The sequence below is a fragment of the Meles meles genome, chromosome 8 (genome assembly GCF_922984935.1).
Source record: "Meles meles chromosome 8, mMelMel3.1 paternal haplotype, whole genome shotgun sequence".
Taxonomy (NCBI): Eukaryota; Metazoa; Chordata; class Mammalia; order Carnivora; family Mustelidae; genus Meles; species Meles meles.
This window is the reverse complement of record NC_060073.1, coordinates 33,563,603-33,583,606: the sequence shown is the minus strand read 5'-3', so window position 1 is coordinate 33,583,606 and position 20,004 is coordinate 33,563,603. Positions and strand designations below refer to the sequence as shown.

The following is a 20,004-nucleotide window of genomic DNA, read 5'->3' as shown; positions in this document are numbered from 1 at the left end:
CTCATGTACGGGCGCCGAGATTTGCGAGCACACTCTAAGTCAGTTGAACCTGCGTCTTATAAGAAATGGCCCCAAGGAGTTCCCAATTCCCCAACCTCAGAGCACAGACGGAACAGACCGCTAAGCTGAGGAAGCTTCTGAAGCAACCACTGCCTCACGTTGCGTCTTCTGTCAGTTAACGCCGCCCCGCCCTTTCCGCCCGGGAGGCGGGCCAGACTGGGATCGCTCTAGGCTTCTTCCGGGTGCCTCTTTATGGTAACGCTTAGCCTCTCTAGCTCTCATCCGCCTTCCTCTCAGTGGCAGCGCGGGGAGGTGAGGAAAAGCCGACGGCGCAGTCAGATCTACGTGAATGCGGGCACAGCCCGAACTCGGCGGAGGAGAGCACCAGCTAAGGTGGAAGGGCTGGGGGAAGGCTCTGGGAAGGGCGCGACCGGTCTGTGGGTGAGAGGGGGAGCCAGGGCCGGTTCACGGAGGTGTGGAAGGAGAGGTAGGAGAGGAGGCCCAGACACGTGAGAGTGACTTCCAGCGGCTGGCTGGGGCCTCCTGCAGCCCGCCACCCGGCAGAGCCCCCGACTTTCCCTAGTTCATCTGCGGGCCCCCTGTGTCAGGACCCAGCACAGTTTCTGTCGCATCTGTGTTCTCCGCGGGTTTGTCGCCTCTTTTCGGAAGACCGGGGGCCGGCAAAGCTATGACTTGGGCTTGCGCAGTTTACTAGAGGGTAATTGCGGCTTTGAACCTAGTTCGCAGCCTGTATCGCTCCAGTTTCGTTTTTTATTTTTATTTTTATTTATTTTTAAATGAGCATCCCCCTAGCCCTAGCTGTTCTTCTGAGGCCGGAGGCCGATCAGTATTCATTTTCCCATCCCAGTAGGATAAATACAATAAATGATCCTTGGATGTATATGGTAGCTTGAACCATGGTGTGGCTGTCAGATGGGGGCGTTATGCTTGTGACCACCATGCTGTTGGGGTGGGAATAATTGCAGCATCCAGCGGACCTTTTCACCTTGGTTTGGAGAGATTCATCCTCCGTGGTGTGAGATTGTGGCAGTTTCAAGACGTGTATTCAAAAGACGTTGTTTACCAAGTACTGGTGTTGATGCTAGAGAAGCTACAACTGTAAAACAGGAACTGGGTGATTCCTTGATCTCACAGAGCTCAATATGTTATTGAAAGACCAACAGTAGCAACAGTAATGAGCCTGTGATGGTGCTGTGAAAAGGCAAGTCGCTGAAGTTCCTCTTTTGCCTTATTAGGTGATGCAGAAAATACAACCATACAGCTCCTGCCTTCCCACAGCTGAGAATAGAGAAAAAGTTTTAATGCACCGTTAAATTGTTCTGCAGACACAGAGAAAGAAGAACCCTATTAATAATAGTATTTGGGTAAGGCACACCAGATAGGCAAAGACACTGGTGCTGCCCTGAAAAATAAGTTAGCATTGCCTGGCACAGAAAGGGTGGTGGGCTTTCCAAGCAGAGAAGAACCCTATAAAGTGTAAAAGAACTTTGCAGGTCATGTAGTTTGACCTAGAGTATGTGGCATTTGAACAAGTAGTGGTGCCATGCTAGATGGTCCAGACTCTTATTTTTTAGGAAGAGATGAAATTATTTTCAAGGGAATGATTTAGAGTTTGGTTTCACCATCACTTACTCAACAACTATAGTGTTAAGTATTGTTTGACAGTTTGGGCCACATACAGAATCAGGTAGAATAAAGAGAACTTTGCAAATTTTTCTTGGTCTGGAAATAATCTCTCAGTTGTTGAAATCCCATTTCAGTTCTCTTTGGCCTTTAAAGACTAGAAGATTAAAGACAAATTACAAATTTGGAAGCCTGAAGGGTTTGCTAAATTGTTCCCCAAATGATCTGAAAGTATGCTAGACAAAGCATTAAAAAATCTGAGGGGAGTACATTAGGTAAACCTAGAGTAAATCATTAGGGTCTAATTAAGAGGGATTCTTCATATAAAGTAAAATTAGTTTTTCTGCGTTTTTTTTTTCCATTAAGCAAGAACTTGAATGGTGTATCAGGCTCTGTGCTAGGCATATAAGTAGAACTCTAAGTTTCAGTTTCATCATCCGTAAATGGGAATGATAGTATTTCACTGTTGTCAAGATTAAAGAGATGTTTGTGCTTGGTGCTGTACCTGGCACTTATTAGCCACAGGCATTTTAACCAAATATTTTAAGTGGTACTATTGACTATATTTTGGTTTTAAATTCTTTACCTTTCTTGTTGGGCCTGACTCTTGAAGATTAAAGACTGTCTCATTTGGCTCTTTACCCCTTCTAGTGTCCATTCACTTGTGTGAGTAAGTTAGTCTTTGAAGATAATGGGTACAAAAAGTTGATAGTTGAAAGACACATGACATGTATGTGTATGCCTGTGACTAAAACTGCTGATTCATAAAGGAGGGGCAGATGATTTTTTTTTCCCCATTAAATAAAAGATAATCTGGGAAAATGCCTTGTAAATTTCTTAAGACACTCTTCTACCCCCCCCCCCAAGGAAAAGGCCATTTGTCATGAAAGGGAAAGACTCTTATTATAAGTTGACCTAAAAATTCAGCAAATTTCTTGTTTGACTAAATTTTCTCCTAATGCTTTTTCCCACTAATTAGGAAACTGGAAAAGCTGTATTGAGGGAAACCAATATATTGGAAAATATTTTGGGAAATCTCCCTCTAAATTTGGGGAAGGGAAAAAAACTTATCTTTCCCAGCTATGTTAGTGGCAGTGATAGCTGTGGTGTCCTGCTTCAATCCTGTAGGCGCCCTGCAATAATGTCCTAGACCTTGTGTTACTAGTAACGCTTGTTAGTGTAATTTCCTTGTATGAGTTTGCTCAGCTACATCTAGCCTGCCTGCCTTAGTTTGGTAATGGATAGCAAGTGATAATGCTTAAAAGCCTATTCCATAGAATCCAGATATATACATGTATAAATTTTAATTTTTTTTAAGATTTTTATTTATTTACATGAGGGAGAGAGAGAGCACAAGTGAGGGGCGGGGCAGAGGCAGAGGGAGAAGCAGACTCCTCCACAAGCAGAAAGCCTGACAATGAGCAAGAAGCCTGACACTGAGCTCAATCCCAGTACCCTGAGACCATAAATCTAGCCGAAGGCAGATGCTTAACTGACTGAGCTACCCAGGCGCCCCTACATGTATAAATTTTAAATTATTAAAAAACAAATTCATAGAACAGATTGGTGGTTGCCAGAGGAGGGGGGTGGACAAAATGGCTGAAGGGGGTCAAAAGGTACAAACTTAACAGTTATAAAATAAATAACGGGATGTAATGTAAGCATAGTGACAAGAGTTAATAACCCTGTGTTGCATATTTGAAAGTTGCTAAAGAAGTAAATCTTGAAAGTTCTCATCAGAAGAAAAAAATTTGTAACCATGTGGTGATAGAAGTTAACTAGACTTAATTGTGGTGATCTTTCATAATATATGCAAATGTCAAATATTACCTCGTACACCTGAAACTAATAATGTTATATGTAAATTATACCTCAATTTAGGGGAAAAAAAATCTTTCTTGAGCTTGCAGTGTTCAAGTCATACAAGGAACAAATAATTTCATTTACTGCCTAAGGTGGTAGAAGTAAAACAAGGGGTCTAATCTATTCCACCCTTATTACCTTGTCTCTTGACTCTTCTAGTAGTGCTATAAGAATATTAATGTTAATTTTAGAATCAGAAAACATACTATATTTAGGCACTGAATAAAATGTTGGCAACCCTAAAGCACCAGAAACCCAAAATGCAAAAAAATTTTTAGGGATTTTTCAAAAAAAAAAAAAAAAATCCAGAGTTAGTAAAGACTTTATTTGAAAGGGTTATGGCCATAGGGAAAAGGGAACTATTGCAAGGGAGAGAATTCTGTGACCAAAAGATCTACCAGCATCTCATGGGAGGAGTAAAGCTTGCTAGAATGGACACCTTGATTGGCTTACAGATTCTAGAATGTTTTGCCCTGAGGCCGGCCTCTTTTCTGGAGGAGTTATTTGGGGCTCTAGTTGAGGGTGGACCAAAGTTCTGGGACTTGCGGGGCAGGAGAGAAACTTAAAATATAGCTAACAGACGTTCTTGTTCCAGTTGGTCACCTTTTTTTTTTTTTTTTTTTAAAAGATTTTATTTTATTTATTTGACAGAGAGAGAGATCACAAGTAGGCAGAGAGGCAGGCAGAGAAGAGGAGGAAGCAGGCTCCCTGCAGAGCAGAGAGCCCGACGCGGGGCGACTCGGGGCTCGATCTCAGGACCCTGAGATCATGACCTGAGCCGAAGGCAGCGGTTTAATCCACTGAGCCACCCAGGCGCCCCCAGTTGGTCACTTTTGACATGCAGTTAAAATTAACAGATTTATAGGGGTTCCTCAGTGGCTCAGTCGGTTGAGCAGCAGACTTTTGGTTTCGACTCAGGTGGTGATCTCTGGGTTGTGAGATGGAACCTGGAGCCCCCCATTGGCCTCCCCACTCAGTGGGGAGTTGGCTTCCCCTTTCCCTCTATTCTCCACTGGCCCATGCATGCTAAACTGCGTGTGGTCATGCTCGCTGGCTCTCTCTTCCTCTCCTTTCTCTCTCTCAAGTAAATAAATAAATCTTTAAGATAAAAGATTGACAAATTTATAACTGAGGCATTCTTTCCTAGTCATCTGTAAACAAGGGGGTATCCTCCGAGTCTTGTATAAGCCATTAGTAGAGGACAGGAAGAATTTCTTTAACCGTGACTCTTAAAGAACCACAAACACAGGTTCCAGATAAAATTCAACTTCTCAAAAGGCACTTTTGCGATGTGAAATGGAAAATAAGTATACAAATAAAATTTGTCCACACCTCTATAGGAAGGCCTTAGGAGATTCAGTGACTAATTAAGTATTAGTATTTATAAATCCTACTTCACTAGGTGTAGTTGAAAAGTACTTGAAGACCTAGATCTCATTTTTATCATAGTAAAAATCTTCCCAAAGGTGCGGCAAAGGAACTAAATTGAACAGGTCTAAATGAATGCATTTGAGGTTTTTCATTTGTTACTGGTTTTCATCTTATCCATTTAAAAGCAGTACTTTTTTTCTTCTTCCATGATGAATACTAAATATTTTACTGGTAAAAGTGATTGGCTAAAGCAAATTACTCTCTTCCTATGTTTAAAAGAATTTTACACACACACAAAGTTCCATAAAAAGAGCGGGCAGGGGGCGCCTGGGTGGCTCAGTGGTTTAAGCTGCTGCCTTCGGCTCGGGTCATGATCTCAGGGTCCTGGGATCGAGCCCCGCGTCGGGCTCTCTGCTTGGCGGGGAGCCTGCTTCCCTCTCACTCTCTCTGCCTGCCTCTCTGCCTAGTTGTGATTTCTCTCTGTCAAATAAATAAATAAAATCTTTAAAAAAAAAAAAAAAAGAGCGGGCAGAAGTAAAATCATGACTGTCACACACGTTATAAAATTATGAACACACAGATTTTGTTTCCCTTACTAATGAGGGAACTAGTAAGATGTTATAACCAGTTTAAATGACTAAAGAACAGACGTATTTCTTGATCAGGAATATTAAAATAAATGAGCACATAGAGGCAAAATGGTCTTCTACAGTGGGCCAGGGAACCCATTGAAACTCCATTAGACAGAAGTTACAAGAATAGACAAGAATTGCATTCGCATTTCTAACCTTTACAGTTGTCGGCTCTAAAATAGTGGAAGCAAGGCAGTGGAAGACCCAGAGCTCTTGTAATCAGAACATGAAAACCTTGACGTCTCTGCTTTCAACAATGCATAGTTCTCTATACATCTGTTTTATCAAATTTTGACTCCCCTCCCTTCATAACCTTCCCTAAATGTCAGACTTCCTAGAAGACAAGTTCATGTGTGAGTGTGTATTTTCCTTTTTTTTTTAAATATGCTTTATAAATACAGAAATGCTTGGTTAATGTTCTCTTAACTGAATTACCTAAAGAAGTGGATCTCAAACTAATATGCTTACATATAACCTCGGGATTTTTTTTTTTTTTTTTTTTTGAATATGGATCCTGATTCAGTAGGTCTAGGGTCCGTACCGAGATTCCTCTTTTCTAATAAGTTCCCAGCTGATTGTGAAGTACTGGTTCGTGGACAGTGAATAGTAGGGCATTTCTGGTTGTTAATTAAGGAGGGTGTTAGATTAATCATTACATCAGTACCTGGAGAATATTGCATCATACAGGTGAAAACAGCAAAATGAAGCTACTGGATTGTCACTTGAAGAAAAAAATAAATATTAATTGTGGCCACGTTGCTAGAACACAGACCAAAGCTAGCAAAAGAAAGAAGTTGCTGGGAAACAGATCCAAGGGAGCTCTACAGCAGAACTTTAGGGAAGGAATACAGAAATAAGGACATTGCGTAATACAATAGGGGAGGAGCAGCCAGAGGCTGTAATTTTTAGAAAGCAGGCAATAACCACTTAAGATCACTGACTGAAATTTTGTGCATCTTGAGCTAACCTGACTTTTCCTTTAGCTCTGCATTAGCCATGTGTGAATAAACTGCGTAATAGTAGATCAGGAAACAAACTTAACATAAGACTTTAAGCAATAAGACTTCCTTTAATTCAGGTGTATACCTTTTACTATGATAGTTTTAAATGAGTGGTACAGTTGTGCCATTGAGTTTTAATCAGTGTGTAAAATTTATTTTTTTTACTGTAACTGGAGGTTTATCTTCTGTTAGGACATTTTAATTTTAATTTTAAACTGAGCAGGTCCTGTAATTTATTAGTGGGGAGTTCAGCTTCTTTTAGCAACAAGTAAGAAGTAGGGCATAATGTAAAGCTGGTACCAAAGAAACATCTCTACTTACTGGAAGATGCAAAAAATGCATAGTAAATGAGGTTGCCAAATTTAGCAGATAATACGGGGTGTGCAGTTAAATTTGAAATTCAGACAAATATCAAATTACTTTTTAGCAGTATTTGGGATACAATTAAAATGTATGCATTATCTAAAATTCATATTTAACTGAGCATACTGTATTTTACTTGGCAACTCTAATAGTAAATTTGCTCTAACAGTGAGACCTGAGGGATGGCTGCTAATAAAACAGTATTGTGCAACAGTTTAATTCCTTCAAGTGTTCCTCCAAAAGTTCTAGTACTCAAAAGTGTGCCAAGAGCTCAAAATAGATGGAAGCACCTGTTTACCAGAAGAGGATGTTTTCAAGGACTGATAGGGTCATGGCTAAGTTGAATTAAAAACACATTTAACACTGTACTTTCCAACTAGGAGTGCAGGTTCATAGTGGTTTAAGGTTAATAAAAGAATTTATGCTGTTGTGGAAGATGTCCAAGCAAGTACTTATCAGAAAAGAAGTGATTTAATAGGAGTTTAATCATATTTCCAATTTTATAAGGGAGATCACTTAAGTACACTGGCACAACTTAGAGTCTTGCTAATAAATAGACTCTCATGAACTATGTAGTAATTTAGACAAGATAAAAGGAAAGTAAACACATGAACAATTGCTTACTTGGTCTTTAGAGATTGTACTATTTCAGTCTCCAGTACACGTTCACTGGAATATTTTTTTATTTCTTATTTTCATTTTGTTATTTAAAATTTTAGTGAACGTGCAGTGCAATATCAGTTTCTGGAGTAGAATTCAGTGATTCATCACTTACATATAACAGCCAGTGCTCATCACAAGTTGCCCTCCTTAATACCCATCCCCATCTAACCTACCTCCTACTGACCTCCTTCAGTCAACCCTCAGTTTGTTCTCTATCATTAAGAGTCTCTTATGGATTGTTCCCTCTCCCTTTTTCTCCTTTTCCCCCTTCCCATAGTTCATGAGTGAAATCATACGGTATTTGTTTTCTCTGAGTGACTTAATTTCACTTAGCGTAATATACTCTAGCTCCATCCATGTCATTGCAAATGGCAAGATTTTATTCTTTTTAATGGCTGTCAGTTGTTTTTCATGTGCTGTCTATTGTCTATATATCTTGCTTTTTGAAATGTCTACTTAAGTCTTTTGCCAATGTTAATGGTTTGTCTTTTTATTGAGTTGCCGTTTTTTTAAATCTGGATGCAAGGATTTGGCTGATAAATACTGTTTGCATATTTTCTCTCAATATATGGCTTTCCTATTAATATTTGAAATTTTGACTTACATTGAATAAAAATAGTCTTTATGAAACCTAATTATCATTTTTTCTGTATGGTAATTGCTTTCTGTTTCCTGAGAAATCTTTGTCTACACAGCATCATAAATATGGTCTCCAGTGGTTTCTCCAGAAGTCTGTAGTTTAGTGTTGAAGACTATGAACTGTTTTGATTTTCATCTATAGTGTAGGGTACTGACCAATGTTCATTTTTCTCATATGGATATCCATTTATTTCAAAACCACTTGTTGAAAAACCTGACTTTTCCCATAGTATTGGCTTTATACCTTTACCAGAAATCACTTGTGCATATAAATGGGGATATATCTCTTGGGTTTATATTTGATCCCACTGATATGTATATATCTATCTTTAAGATGATTCTATACCGGGGCACCAGTCAACAAGTGTCTGCCTTCCGCTCAGGTCGTGATCCCAGGACCCTGGGATCAAGTCCCACATTAGGCTCCCTGTTCATCAGGAAGCCTGCTTCTCCCTCTCCTGCTTCCTCTGCTTGTGTTTCCTCTGTTGCTGTCTCTCTCTCTCTCTCTGTCAAATAAATAAAATCTTTTAAAAAAAGATAATTCCATACCATCCTGATTAGAGTAAGTCCATTCTGATTGGACTGGAAGGCCTTCTAGCTTTATTCTTTTTTATGGTTGTTTTGGATGTAGGAAGTCCTTTGTATTTCTATGTAAATTTTAGATGAAGCTTATTAATTTATGATTATGATTGCATTGAATCTATAAATTAACATGAGGAGAACAAACATTCAACCAGTTTTGTGTCTTGGGGTATGGTATATCTCACCATTTATTTTGGTCTTTTAAAATATTAACAAATCTTGTAGATTTTAGTGTACAAATGTTCCATGTTTTGTTAAAATTATTCCTAAGTATTTCTTATTTATTGACACTTTTGATGGTTTTGACTTTTTTATACATATTTGTGGATTCTGTGTACTGAATTGTTTTTATGAATTTTTTGCCTATGTTCACAAGGAATTTTGGTCTTTTACATATTTATTTATTTATTTATTTATTTATTTATTTCCTGTTTTGGAATGTCCTTGGTCTTGTATCAAGGTAATGCGAGCCTCAAATAAAATAAGTTGAGAATGGAAAGAAAAAAAAAAAAAAAGATAAAAGGAAACTAAAGGAACAGATTTCCCAGTTGCCAAGGAAAAGAATTCCCTAATGGGTAAAAATGTATTAATTCTATGGACAAACAGAGTTTCTAAAACAAATTTCTAAGTTCCTAGATGCTTTTCCTATTAAATATGATCAGGGTAGTCCAAGTCTTTGAATGCTTAGAAATAATTTTATGTTCAGAAAATCACAGATCAGTGGCTACAAATTGATGATAGTTACTACAGATGTAAGGAATCAAGCATCAATGAGAGAGAAAACATTAGGAGTTTCCGTAATGTGCTAAGGAGGTTGTTAATCAAATTTCTTTCCTTGTGTTGACTGTTAAGGTCAGAGCCAGATTTCTGTCCCATATCTGTTATAATACAGTACAGCATAGTTTGTTGTTTTATAACTATATCTCTGGCTTCCTCTTTTCTGTTCCTTCATTTATTTTAACCCACATTTCTGTTAAAAGAAATTTAATTATTTGTATAATATAAGCCATTTTATATGATGCACTAGACACCATTACTGGGAAGTTAAATTTTAAAAGTTGGTTGAAATAGAATAAAAATATATAAATATGCTCCATCTTAATTAGCTTTTAAACATTTTAATTTAAAAATGTTCAGTGACATTTTGAACTTTAGTTTGTATTCTATTTTTTTAACTTTTTAAAAATAGTATTTTAACTGAGAACAGATATATATGTATTCACTATTTTTTGTTACATGAGACCAGAGTCATCTTTGTATGTGGTTTTATATGATTCTGTTTTTTGTTTGTTTGTTTGTTTTCTGAAGAAAATGCTGGGAAGTATCTAAGCTTTCTAACCAGTTTTTTTTTTTTTTTTTTGTAAAGTTTAGTTTAAAAAAACACTTTAAAACACTTGCAAAAGAGCAGAATCCTAGCTATTTCAACACTCTGCCACCACCCAGATTTCAGTGGTTCACATATATTTTCAATGCTTTTTTTCCTACTGACTTGTATTTGTGACTTTTTCCTTAAAAATTCAACTAAGTTGGGTCACCTGGGTGGCTCAGTGGGTTGAGCCTCCACCTTCAGCTCAGGTCATGGCCCCAGGGTCCTGGACCCCGCCTCTGGATCTCTGCTCTGTGGGGAGCCTGCTTCCTCCCTCTCTCTGCCTGCCTCTCTGCCTACTTGTGATTTCTGTCCCTCAAATAAATAAATAAAAATCTTAAAAAAAAAAAAAAAGAATTCAACTAAGTTTTTGTATTTGCTTCGAAAAATATTTATGAAAATTTTCAGATGGAAAGTACAGAAAGTAATGAAAACACTGTGTACATGCCTTCAATTTAATGTTTCATAAATCTCTTTTTTAAAAGTTTCCTTCCTCCTTAGAAATATGTATACTACAAAATTGTTATTTATTACTCATGTATATTTTAGCATGATTCTTATTTTCATCCATAAACCATGTATGCTATTTTGTGTGTTTAAAATTTTACATAAATGTATTCTTTTACAACTTTTTCACTTAAGATTATCTTTAAGATTTATCCATAGTGATTGTTAAAATTCCTGTGGTTAACTGTCCTATAGGAGTGTTGAGTAATCTATGGTTTCTCGTCCTTAAAATTAGGTAATTTCCAACTTTTCACTGTCAAGGACAGTAAATGCTCAAATGTAAATGCACAGTGCTCAAAGACAGTAAATACACAAAAGTCCTTGTGCTCTTTTGGGATATTTATTTTTTTGGCAGACATCTAGACCAGAAAGTGCAAGGTCTGGTCTAGGATGTAGGATGTGGACTTGTTTAATTTTGTGAGAAATTGCCAAAAAGACTCTGAAGCAGTTAGAGTTTACACTCCTGTCAGTGTATAAGGAGCATGTAAGAGTTGGCCACATTTTAACCAGCATTAGGTTATCAGATTTTTAAAATTTTGCTCAGCAAGTGTTTGAGAAATGGTATTCAGTTTGCGCCTTTTTTTTTATATATAACTATAAAGGTTTAACATCTTTGCATGCATTTATTGGCTATTTTTTGTGAATTGAGTATCTGTATTTGCTTAGATATATTTTTTTTAAGATTTTATTTATTTATTTGAGAGAGAGAGAGGGAGAGAATCATGAGCCAGAGGGGAGGGCGCAGAGGAAGAGGGAGAAGCAAACTACCCACTGAGAGGGAGCCCAAAGCGAGGCTGGATCCCAGGATCTTGAGATCATGTCCTGAGCAGAAGGCAGACCTTAACTAACTGAGCACCCAGGTGCCTCTGTTTGCTTAGTTTTCTGATGGGTTCTTTGTCATTTTCTAATTGATCTGTAAATGTCGGAATTTTTCATGTATATTTGGGGTAATAATCCTAACCATACCTTTCAAGTGTGGCTGTTTTTCCTCCTTTAGAGTTATAAGGAAATGTTTAATTTTGACATATAATCAAATGTATCCATCTTTTCCTTTGGTATGTGCTTTCTTGTTTGAGACATTCTTCTCTATCCCAATGTTGCAAAGTCTTCTATGTTTTCTTATAAACATTAGTACAGTTTTTCTTGTTTCATTCTTTAATCCATCTGGAGTTGATTTTTGTGAGAAAGAGATCTTGGTCTGTCTTTTTCCATGTGGTTAGCTGCTTACTGCCTAATATTTCATTCAGTCTTTTCCCCATTAATGCACAGTACCCGCTGATTTTATAAAATCACATGTCATATACTACACCAAGCCCTCATCTTTTTATGGATCTATTTGTCTATACTATTCTACATTTGTCTATACTACTGTTATACTAAAGACCACATTTTAAATTATAACAGCTTTATGGCAGATAAGTACCTGACTTTGTTTTCCTTCAAGACTATCTTGACTGGATTTTTACTCTTCCATATTAACCAAATGCTAAATTCCAAAGGGGGTGGGTGGAATACCTGCTGGGATTTGACTGGAATAGTATTGAATTTACAGATAAATTCCCAGGGAGTTTATATGCCTCAGCAAGATTTCCCATGATTAATTTCTACATTTATTTAGGAGATCTTTTTGTATTTCTATTTGATGATTTTCTCTATAAAAGTCTTGCATGTCTTTTGTAGGATTGATTTCGTAAGGTCTCTTAATGTTTTAGGTTTCCAGCATCATTGTTGAATTATCTTACTAGTTTTAGTAGTTCGTCTGTTGAACCTTTTGTATTTTCTGTGTAGATATTTATATCATCTTTGAGTAGTACTTCTTCCTTCTCAATCCCTGTACCTGTTAATACAGTGTTAAGGGGAAGCTTTAATACAGTGTTAAATAGTAAGTATTCTTTTGTAGTTCTAACTTTAGAGGGAATGCTTTAATGTTTTATGATTAAATAATTTTACTGTAAGCTTTTGGTGAATGTCTTTCTATTCCTCTCATGCTAAGAGTTTCTTTCTTTTAAATAGGTGTGAAATTTTATCAAATGCTTTTTCAGTTTCCCAGATAAAAATTTTGCAGCACAAATCTGACTTCAGTGTTTTCTCTAGGGCAACCAGCACATGACCTACTAGAGAGAGAGATCCCTAGACAAAAATCAAGCAAGGGAAATTTGCTGGAATCCAGAGTGATGGATCCATGTTCAGTTGGAGTTCAACTTCGTACCACAAATGAGTGCCATAAAACCTACTACACTCGTCACACTGGTTTCAAGACTTTGCAAGAGTTGTCATCAAATGATATGCTTTTACTTCAACTTAGAACTGGAATGACACTTTCTGGGAACAATACCATTTGCTTCCATCATGCAAAAATTTACATTGACAGATTTGAGGATTTGCAGAAGTCATGTTGTGACCCATTTAACATACACAAAAAACTAGCCAAAAAAAATTTGCATGTAATTGACTTAGATGATGCCACTTTTCTGAGTGCAAAATTTGGAAGGCAGCTTGTACCTGGTTGGAAGCTTTGTCCAAAATGTACACAGATAATCAATGGAAGTGTGGATGTTGATTCTGAAGACCGGCAGAGAAGAAAACCTGATTCGGATGTATGTATAGCAGTCATTTTTTTCCTGCTGTCTTACTTTTGCAGTGTGCGGTTTTGTCGAATTGTAAAGAAATCATATGTTATTAATTATTATACTAATTGTGAATTAAAGCTGGGGAGGTGAAAATAAATGGTGTTTCTAAATATTTCTGTATACCCAGACTGGATGATAAAATAAGCTTGAGAATGGAATAGCATATTATGTCCAAGACTCCAGCTGTAACTCCTAGGGCTAAGATGTTGGGAGTGGCTTTTAGAACATTCTGGTAAAGCCAGGACTTGATTGTTATCTTAGTTTGTTTTCTAATACCAAAGTAACTCAGTGAGACCTGCCGGCCAGTGAGGATCTGTATAGCAAAATGAATTCCCCTTTTATATGAAGGACTTAAAAATGACTGCTTTAAAATGAACACCAGAGAAGTGACTTACAATAATTGTTTCTTCAACCTTTCTTTCTCCTTTGGCACTAATACCATTCTTGTTTGGGTTTTTTAGATGCTTGTAAGTTTCCATTGCTTCTAGCTCTGAGTTCTTACTTGCTAATTTAAGAACTCCCTGTGGTCAAAAAGCATACATTTTTACATTGTAAATACTAAATATTTATAACACCCTTTTTCACATGCCTACGTTCAAATTATTTAACTATATGAGAAGAAAACTGAGATTTCATAAAGCTATCTTTGGTGTAGAACAAAAACAAGTATATCAAAGGAGCACTTCTCAAAATTTCTACTTATAACCAATTTAAAATTTTTGCTGCTGGGATATTTTTCTCAATTTCCTCCTTTTCATTATATTAATAAGCCAAATTAAAAGATAATTAAAATTTTAAATTATATGTAGTGCTTCCCTTTTGTTCTCCACTTAGAGGCATATCTCTAGGACCCAGTGTTCTCCTGCAGTTCATACTAGGTTCTTGCTGCTGTCACTTTAGAGTTTTGTCCATTTCATTTATTTGTTGCTCTTGTGGAATATATCACATGAACTGTTTTTTCCCCCAAATAATCATTAATTCATTATATATGTATAATATTATATATAAATATATTTATTTATATATTATTTGATATATATAGTTCATTATATATAATAATGATGGTTTTATCCCTATCAAAATTTTGTTTTACCAAAGCTTTTTAAAAAGATAATACTATTTCAGAACTTGAAACCATATTACCTCTCTGCTTTTAAAAATACATAAAATAAAAATTTAAAAATTAAATTAAAAAAATTAAAAATAAATAAAATAGAACCTTTCCTTAAGAACCCAAGATCATATTAGGAACCTCAGTTTTGTTTTTGTTTTGTTTTTTTTAAAGATTTAATATTTTTTTTTCCATTTTATTTATTTTTTCAGCGTAACAGTATTCATTCTTTTTGCACAACACCCAGTGCTCCATGCAAAACGTGCCCTCCCCATTACCCACCACCTGTTCCCCCAACCTCCCACCCCTGACCCTTCAAAACCCTCGGAGAGGGGGAGCGGGCTATGGACATTGGGGAGGGGAGGCGAACCATAAGAGACTATGGACTCTGAAGATTTAATATTTTTTAAGTAACTTCCACACCCAACATAGGGCTCGAACTCATCACCCCAAGATCATGAGTCATACATATACTCCACTGCCAGGCGCCCCAGGAACCTCAGCATTATGCTGATGGGTTATACAGCGGTTTTTCTACGTTTTCTCCCATCTCAGCAACAGCCATTGCAGTTTTTACCATGTCTGTTGCCCCTCCTGATATGCCAGAGACTAAAATTAGGGAATGAAAATATTACAACTAAATTAACCTGTAAACTTGAAATATTGACTAGGGCTGTATAAATGTTGCCCTTGGGCTCTAAAACCTTTTTCTTAATTTTTTTGTGAATTCCAGACTGTCCTTCAGGTTAAGGAATAATCTGGATTAACATTAAGTTAAATATTAATCTGTTCATGGTAGATTGTCAAGATTTGAGTTGATAATTTGTTTACCTTTATTCAGGGAAGAACTGCAAAAGCTTTGAGGTCATTGCAGTTTGCAAACCCAGGAAAGCAAACTGAATTTGCTCCAGAAACTGGTAAAAGAGAAAAAAGAAGGCTCACAAAAAATGCAACTGCTGGTTCTGACAGGTAGGCTCTGTGTTCTTTGAAGACCTATTAACTTGCTGCTTCAGGTGAAGTTGTATTGCTTCTCTGTTCTAAGTTTTGAATTTTCTGGGTAGATGTTTTAAATTAGATGATCTGGGATTAGTAAGAATCTCCGAGGACTACATATAAAATCAAGGCATCCCTTTCAACTCTAAAAATTTATTTCTTTTTTTTTTTTTTTTTTTTAAATATTTTATTTATTTATTCGACAGAGAGAGATCACAAGTAGGCAGAGAGGCAGGCAGAGAGAGAGAGAGAGGAGGAAGCAGGCTCCTCACCAAGGAGAGAGCCGGATGCGGGGCTCGATCCCGGGACCCTGGGATCATGACCTGAGCCGAAGGCAGAGGCTTTAACCCCCTGAGCCACCCAGGTGCCCCTCTAAAAATTTATTTCTAAGAAAGAGTCAATGAAGGAACAAGTTAACATTTTTGGCATGAGAATTCAAATTTAAACGTATTACACCTAAAACAATTTTTTAAAAGTATTGGTATTATATAATTGGTATATCACTTCTCTATGGGTGGCAGCCAAAAAGTCAATCTTAGAAGAATTCAGGGTTGCTTTTTATTTTTTACATGTCTAAAATAGAATCAGTTATGGTACAGTCAACAGAATGAACGAGAAAACTAAATTGTTTAGAATATGACTTTTTAAATTGAACATTTCCAAAGCACAGGTTGACAAATGTTAGTACAATCATTCAGAATTATTTTCTACATACGCCATTTATTCCATCTGTTAAGGTTTTCCACTGAGTCATTTAATTGTTTATAAGCCATATTTGCTAGAGTCTATTAAAGAACAAGAAACAGATTAATTGCAGTATAAAAATAAGTAGGGTCATAGGAAGAGATTGGTAACCAGCAGAATGTACCACTATTAAGCTGCCGTTCTCTGTTGCTGTTAAGGTAAGGGGAAAATACTTCAAACAAATACATTTTTTGGAAATGGTAAAGGAATGGACTGACTTGACTTTTAAATGGACTTCTAGAGGCATATTCAGGCTTCTTGGATTTGTCTCCACACTTTAGAATGAGGTCTCTTCTCACAACAGAGTTCACTTACTACTAATTATAGAGTAGGCTTGAGTCTGGTAAGTTATGTACTAGTTTTGCAGGACATCATCTCTAATTCAAAATATTACACCTTAAATTTGTTTTCATTACCTTATTTTCAAAAACATATTCAAAAATAATGTGTTTGCGAGGTATAATTCGTCTTGTGTTTTATTTTACAGACAGGTGATACCAGCGAAGAGTAAGGTCTATGATAGCCAGGGTCTCCTAATTTTCAGTGGAATGGACCTTTGTGACTGCCTCGATGAAGACTGTTTAGGATGTTTCTATGCTTGTCCTGCCTGTGGTTCCACCAAATGCGGAGCTGAATGCCGCTGTGACCGCAAGTGGTTGTATGAGCAAATCGAAATCGAAGGAGGAGAAATCATTCATAACAAACATGCTGGATAATTTGTGGTATCAAATTATGGGCTCTTTAAAGATGCCTTCTCTGTTTCTAAAACTCTATCATCCTAAGATACATTTTAAAGTTGATTGCCAAATGACAGAGAATTTGAAAACCACCTCAACATACACTCACTGGGCACTAAAGTTGCATTTAGGGTGCTTTAAGATTCATTATCTGATGTAAATTTAGATGGGCTATTCCTCAGCAGTCCGCTTTAAGCCTGTCCGGGTCAATGTTAACAAGGAGGCAAAGGCAGTCCTCCATTAGCACAGCTCAAATTTCAGTTAGCACGGTCTGTACTGTGAGCAGTTAGGTGAAGTACAGACTTCCCTGCTAGCCATTTGGTCCAAGGATCATTATGTAACAGTCGTGCTTCATCATCACTGACCAATCACAGTACTTCTCTCAAATTCTGCTAGTGATTGGTTACTGCACATCTGTCATTCAGTGCACTCACAGCGAAGCATGTGGTTGTGTTGTCTCCTTGTCACCCATGTGACCTTTTACAAAAGTAGATCATCAAAAGAACTGGCCAACAAAGATAAAAATGAGTGAAGAAATGAAAAATGGTAATGCTAGATGTGAGATTTGAACTAAATGGTAACTGGAGTTACGGAAGAAATCACTGATGGGAATGTTGAGTCTCAGTATGCAGCTGAGGGGACCTTGTGGAGACAAGCTTCCTGTAATAAGGAAATTGGTTGTGACGAGAAGGTTGAATAGGTCCCAGAGGAAGTGACGGTAAAAACTTCACGTTAAAGGAGATTAGTTATTTTACAACACTGAAAGTACAAATGATAAAATAATGGAAACTGATCCAAACTTGTATATGATAGTTCGCAATGGCATAGAATAGATGCTTACTTAGTATCCTAAGTTAACAAAAAGGCAAGTACTGTTCAAACCCCTTTTGATTAGTTTTTTACGGTGAAATAACACTTTCTCAATGTTTCTGATGTTTTAAATTACAGTATACTAACGTACTTTTTTACAGTGTTTTCAGGGGTTTTTTTGTTTGTAACTGACTGAGTTTTTAATATTTTGACAGAGTTTTTTAAAAGGTCACAGAATATTTTCCCCCATTGCTTTGAGTGGCTGTTTTTTATGGTCCTGCACTATTATACAAGCTAAGGACTGTAGCTGAGAACAGTGTCCACCTACTACAGGAAAAATTAATTCTCATAAAACTAGGTGGTTGATTTAAAGTATTTTGGAAATAATCTACATATCTAAATGCTAAAATTTATCTCACAATTCACCCTTAAAAACAAAAGTCTTAGTATTGTAAACCTTTCATTGCTTAGACCATACATTCTTGATAAAAGTTTGTTCTTGATGGAAAAATCTCATTCTTTGTATAAAGCATGGATAGCATGGATATACATATAATACATAAATAGGGATACATTGTATCGATGGTATTAAAGTTTTATGGGGTGGTAATTAGGATTAAAAGGCCTGAAAGCTTTAAGGGAGTAATAATGAGGGGGAAAAAGTTAGAGAAACACTGGTTGAGAGGGAGTATAAATTATTTGAAAATTGAATCTTGATATAGTGGTTTTTATGGGATTTGTATGGATGCTGTTTGGAGGATGATAGTGGGTGATAACTGGTCTTTTTTTAAGCAGCTACCTATCTGTCTAAAATCTTACCATCTAGGACATTGCCACTAAACTAGGTTTTTGCTTGGTTTTCCCTATATTAGAGTACTTTAGTTTAATCAGATGAACTTTTAGCAGTTTGAAATACTTATTAGCCATTGAAATGAAATTTATATGACCAGTTTGATTAAATTGACTAGTAGAGGTTTATTTTTACTCCTATATACTTCTGGTATCTGTTTACTTTGATGGAATGCCATTTTGAACCATGAAATTGTAATTAAGTTACAGTTGTCACTGGCCTAGTTATCAGAAGTATGGTTAGTATCAATTCACATCTCAAAAGAGCACTGGCAAAAAGAATATTTTGGCTTTATATTCTTAAATCAGATGCTAGATTTTTTTTTTTCTGAATTAAGGAAAAATTTTGTTATAGAGGATACACAGACTTCTAATTTTATCTGAACTTCTGGGTTCATTAGACATTAGTTGCATTACTGCCAGTGTTTTGTTGGTTCTAAGTAAGTATGATTTAGTATATTTCTTAAGGTATTCGTAAGGGACAAATTTAAATCTTGGGTTTTTTGTTGTTTAAAACAGGAATATATTTTCAAAAGAATAAATGACTTTAAAATTCAGATTGTTTCTATTTCAGCATTCCTTAGTGGAACATTTCTGCATTATTTTTCAAAGATTTGTAATAGTTAACTTAAGTTTCAAGGGTAAATTTCTTGAACAGTTTTGCTTTTACTTGTTCATTATACCTATTTAGGAAACCAGACTTTTCATGAGCATGCACAATGTTTACAGAGAGAGGTATGTCTAATTTAGGGTACGCTATAATAAAAGCTGTGTTTTGGAAAAATTACATCATGAGTTCACTTACTATTTTTTAATACAGAATTACAGAAATACAGAATACAATTAAATCGTCTAGATTCTTTTTATATTTTGCCCAAGTATGGTTCCAGGTGGCTAAATTATTTTCAGATACTATTAGTCTAACAAGCAGAAATAAAGTGATACAAACACTTCTGCTGTATATAGATCCTGCTGGGGAAGTTAATGTAAGACCATAAAGATTGGTCTTACACAGTATTGGCCACAAACATTAAAGTAAAAATGTATGTATATATTTGAAGTAAATGGCATCCCATGTGATTCTATTCCTATTTCTTTTACAAGTATAAGAAAATAGTTATCTTTGAAATATTATACTTGAGGGGCGTCTGGGTGCCTCAAGTCGATAAGTGTCTGCCTTTGGCTCCAGTCATGATCCTGGAGTCCTGGGACTGAGCCCTGCAATAGGGTCCCTGCTCAGCAGGAAGCCTGCTTCTTCTCTCCCAGTCCCCCGCTTGTGTTCCCTGTCTTACTGTGTCTCTCTCTGTCAAAGAAATAAATAAAATCTTTGGGGGAAAAAAAAAAATATTGCACTTGAGATTCTTCTATTTTTAAAATGTTTTATCTACTTCTTTGTAACAAGCTGTTCGACCACCTGACAGAAAATTCTCCAGAAAAATGCATTCATGTCCTCTCAAATATTCCATGTTCATAACTCCTAAACACATATTGCAGAGCCC

At 36.5% G+C, this 20,004-nt stretch overlaps 1 protein-coding gene across 2 annotated transcripts; it reads left to right on the top strand.

Annotated features, from left to right (window-relative positions):
• The first annotated feature begins 287 nt into the window (after positions 1–287).
• Positions 288–19,759, top strand: LOC123949244 (ADP ribosylation factor like GTPase 14 effector protein). 2 transcript variants are annotated; one of them, XM_046016610.1, is made up of 4 exons: positions 288–393; positions 12,726–13,228; positions 15,214–15,341; positions 16,597–19,759. In XM_046016610.1, the coding sequence occupies exons 2-4, from the start codon at positions 12,806–12,808 to the stop codon at positions 16,823–16,825; spliced, it is 780 nt and encodes a 259-aa protein (XP_045872566.1). In that variant the 5' UTR covers positions 288–393; positions 12,726–12,805; the 3' UTR covers positions 16,826–19,759. The 2 variants fall into 2 exon arrangements, with proteins under 2 accessions (XP_045872566.1, XP_045872567.1); XM_046016611.1 differs by having other exon boundaries at positions 292–393; positions 12,645–13,228.
• The last annotated feature ends 245 nt before the right edge of the window (positions 19,760–20,004 follow it).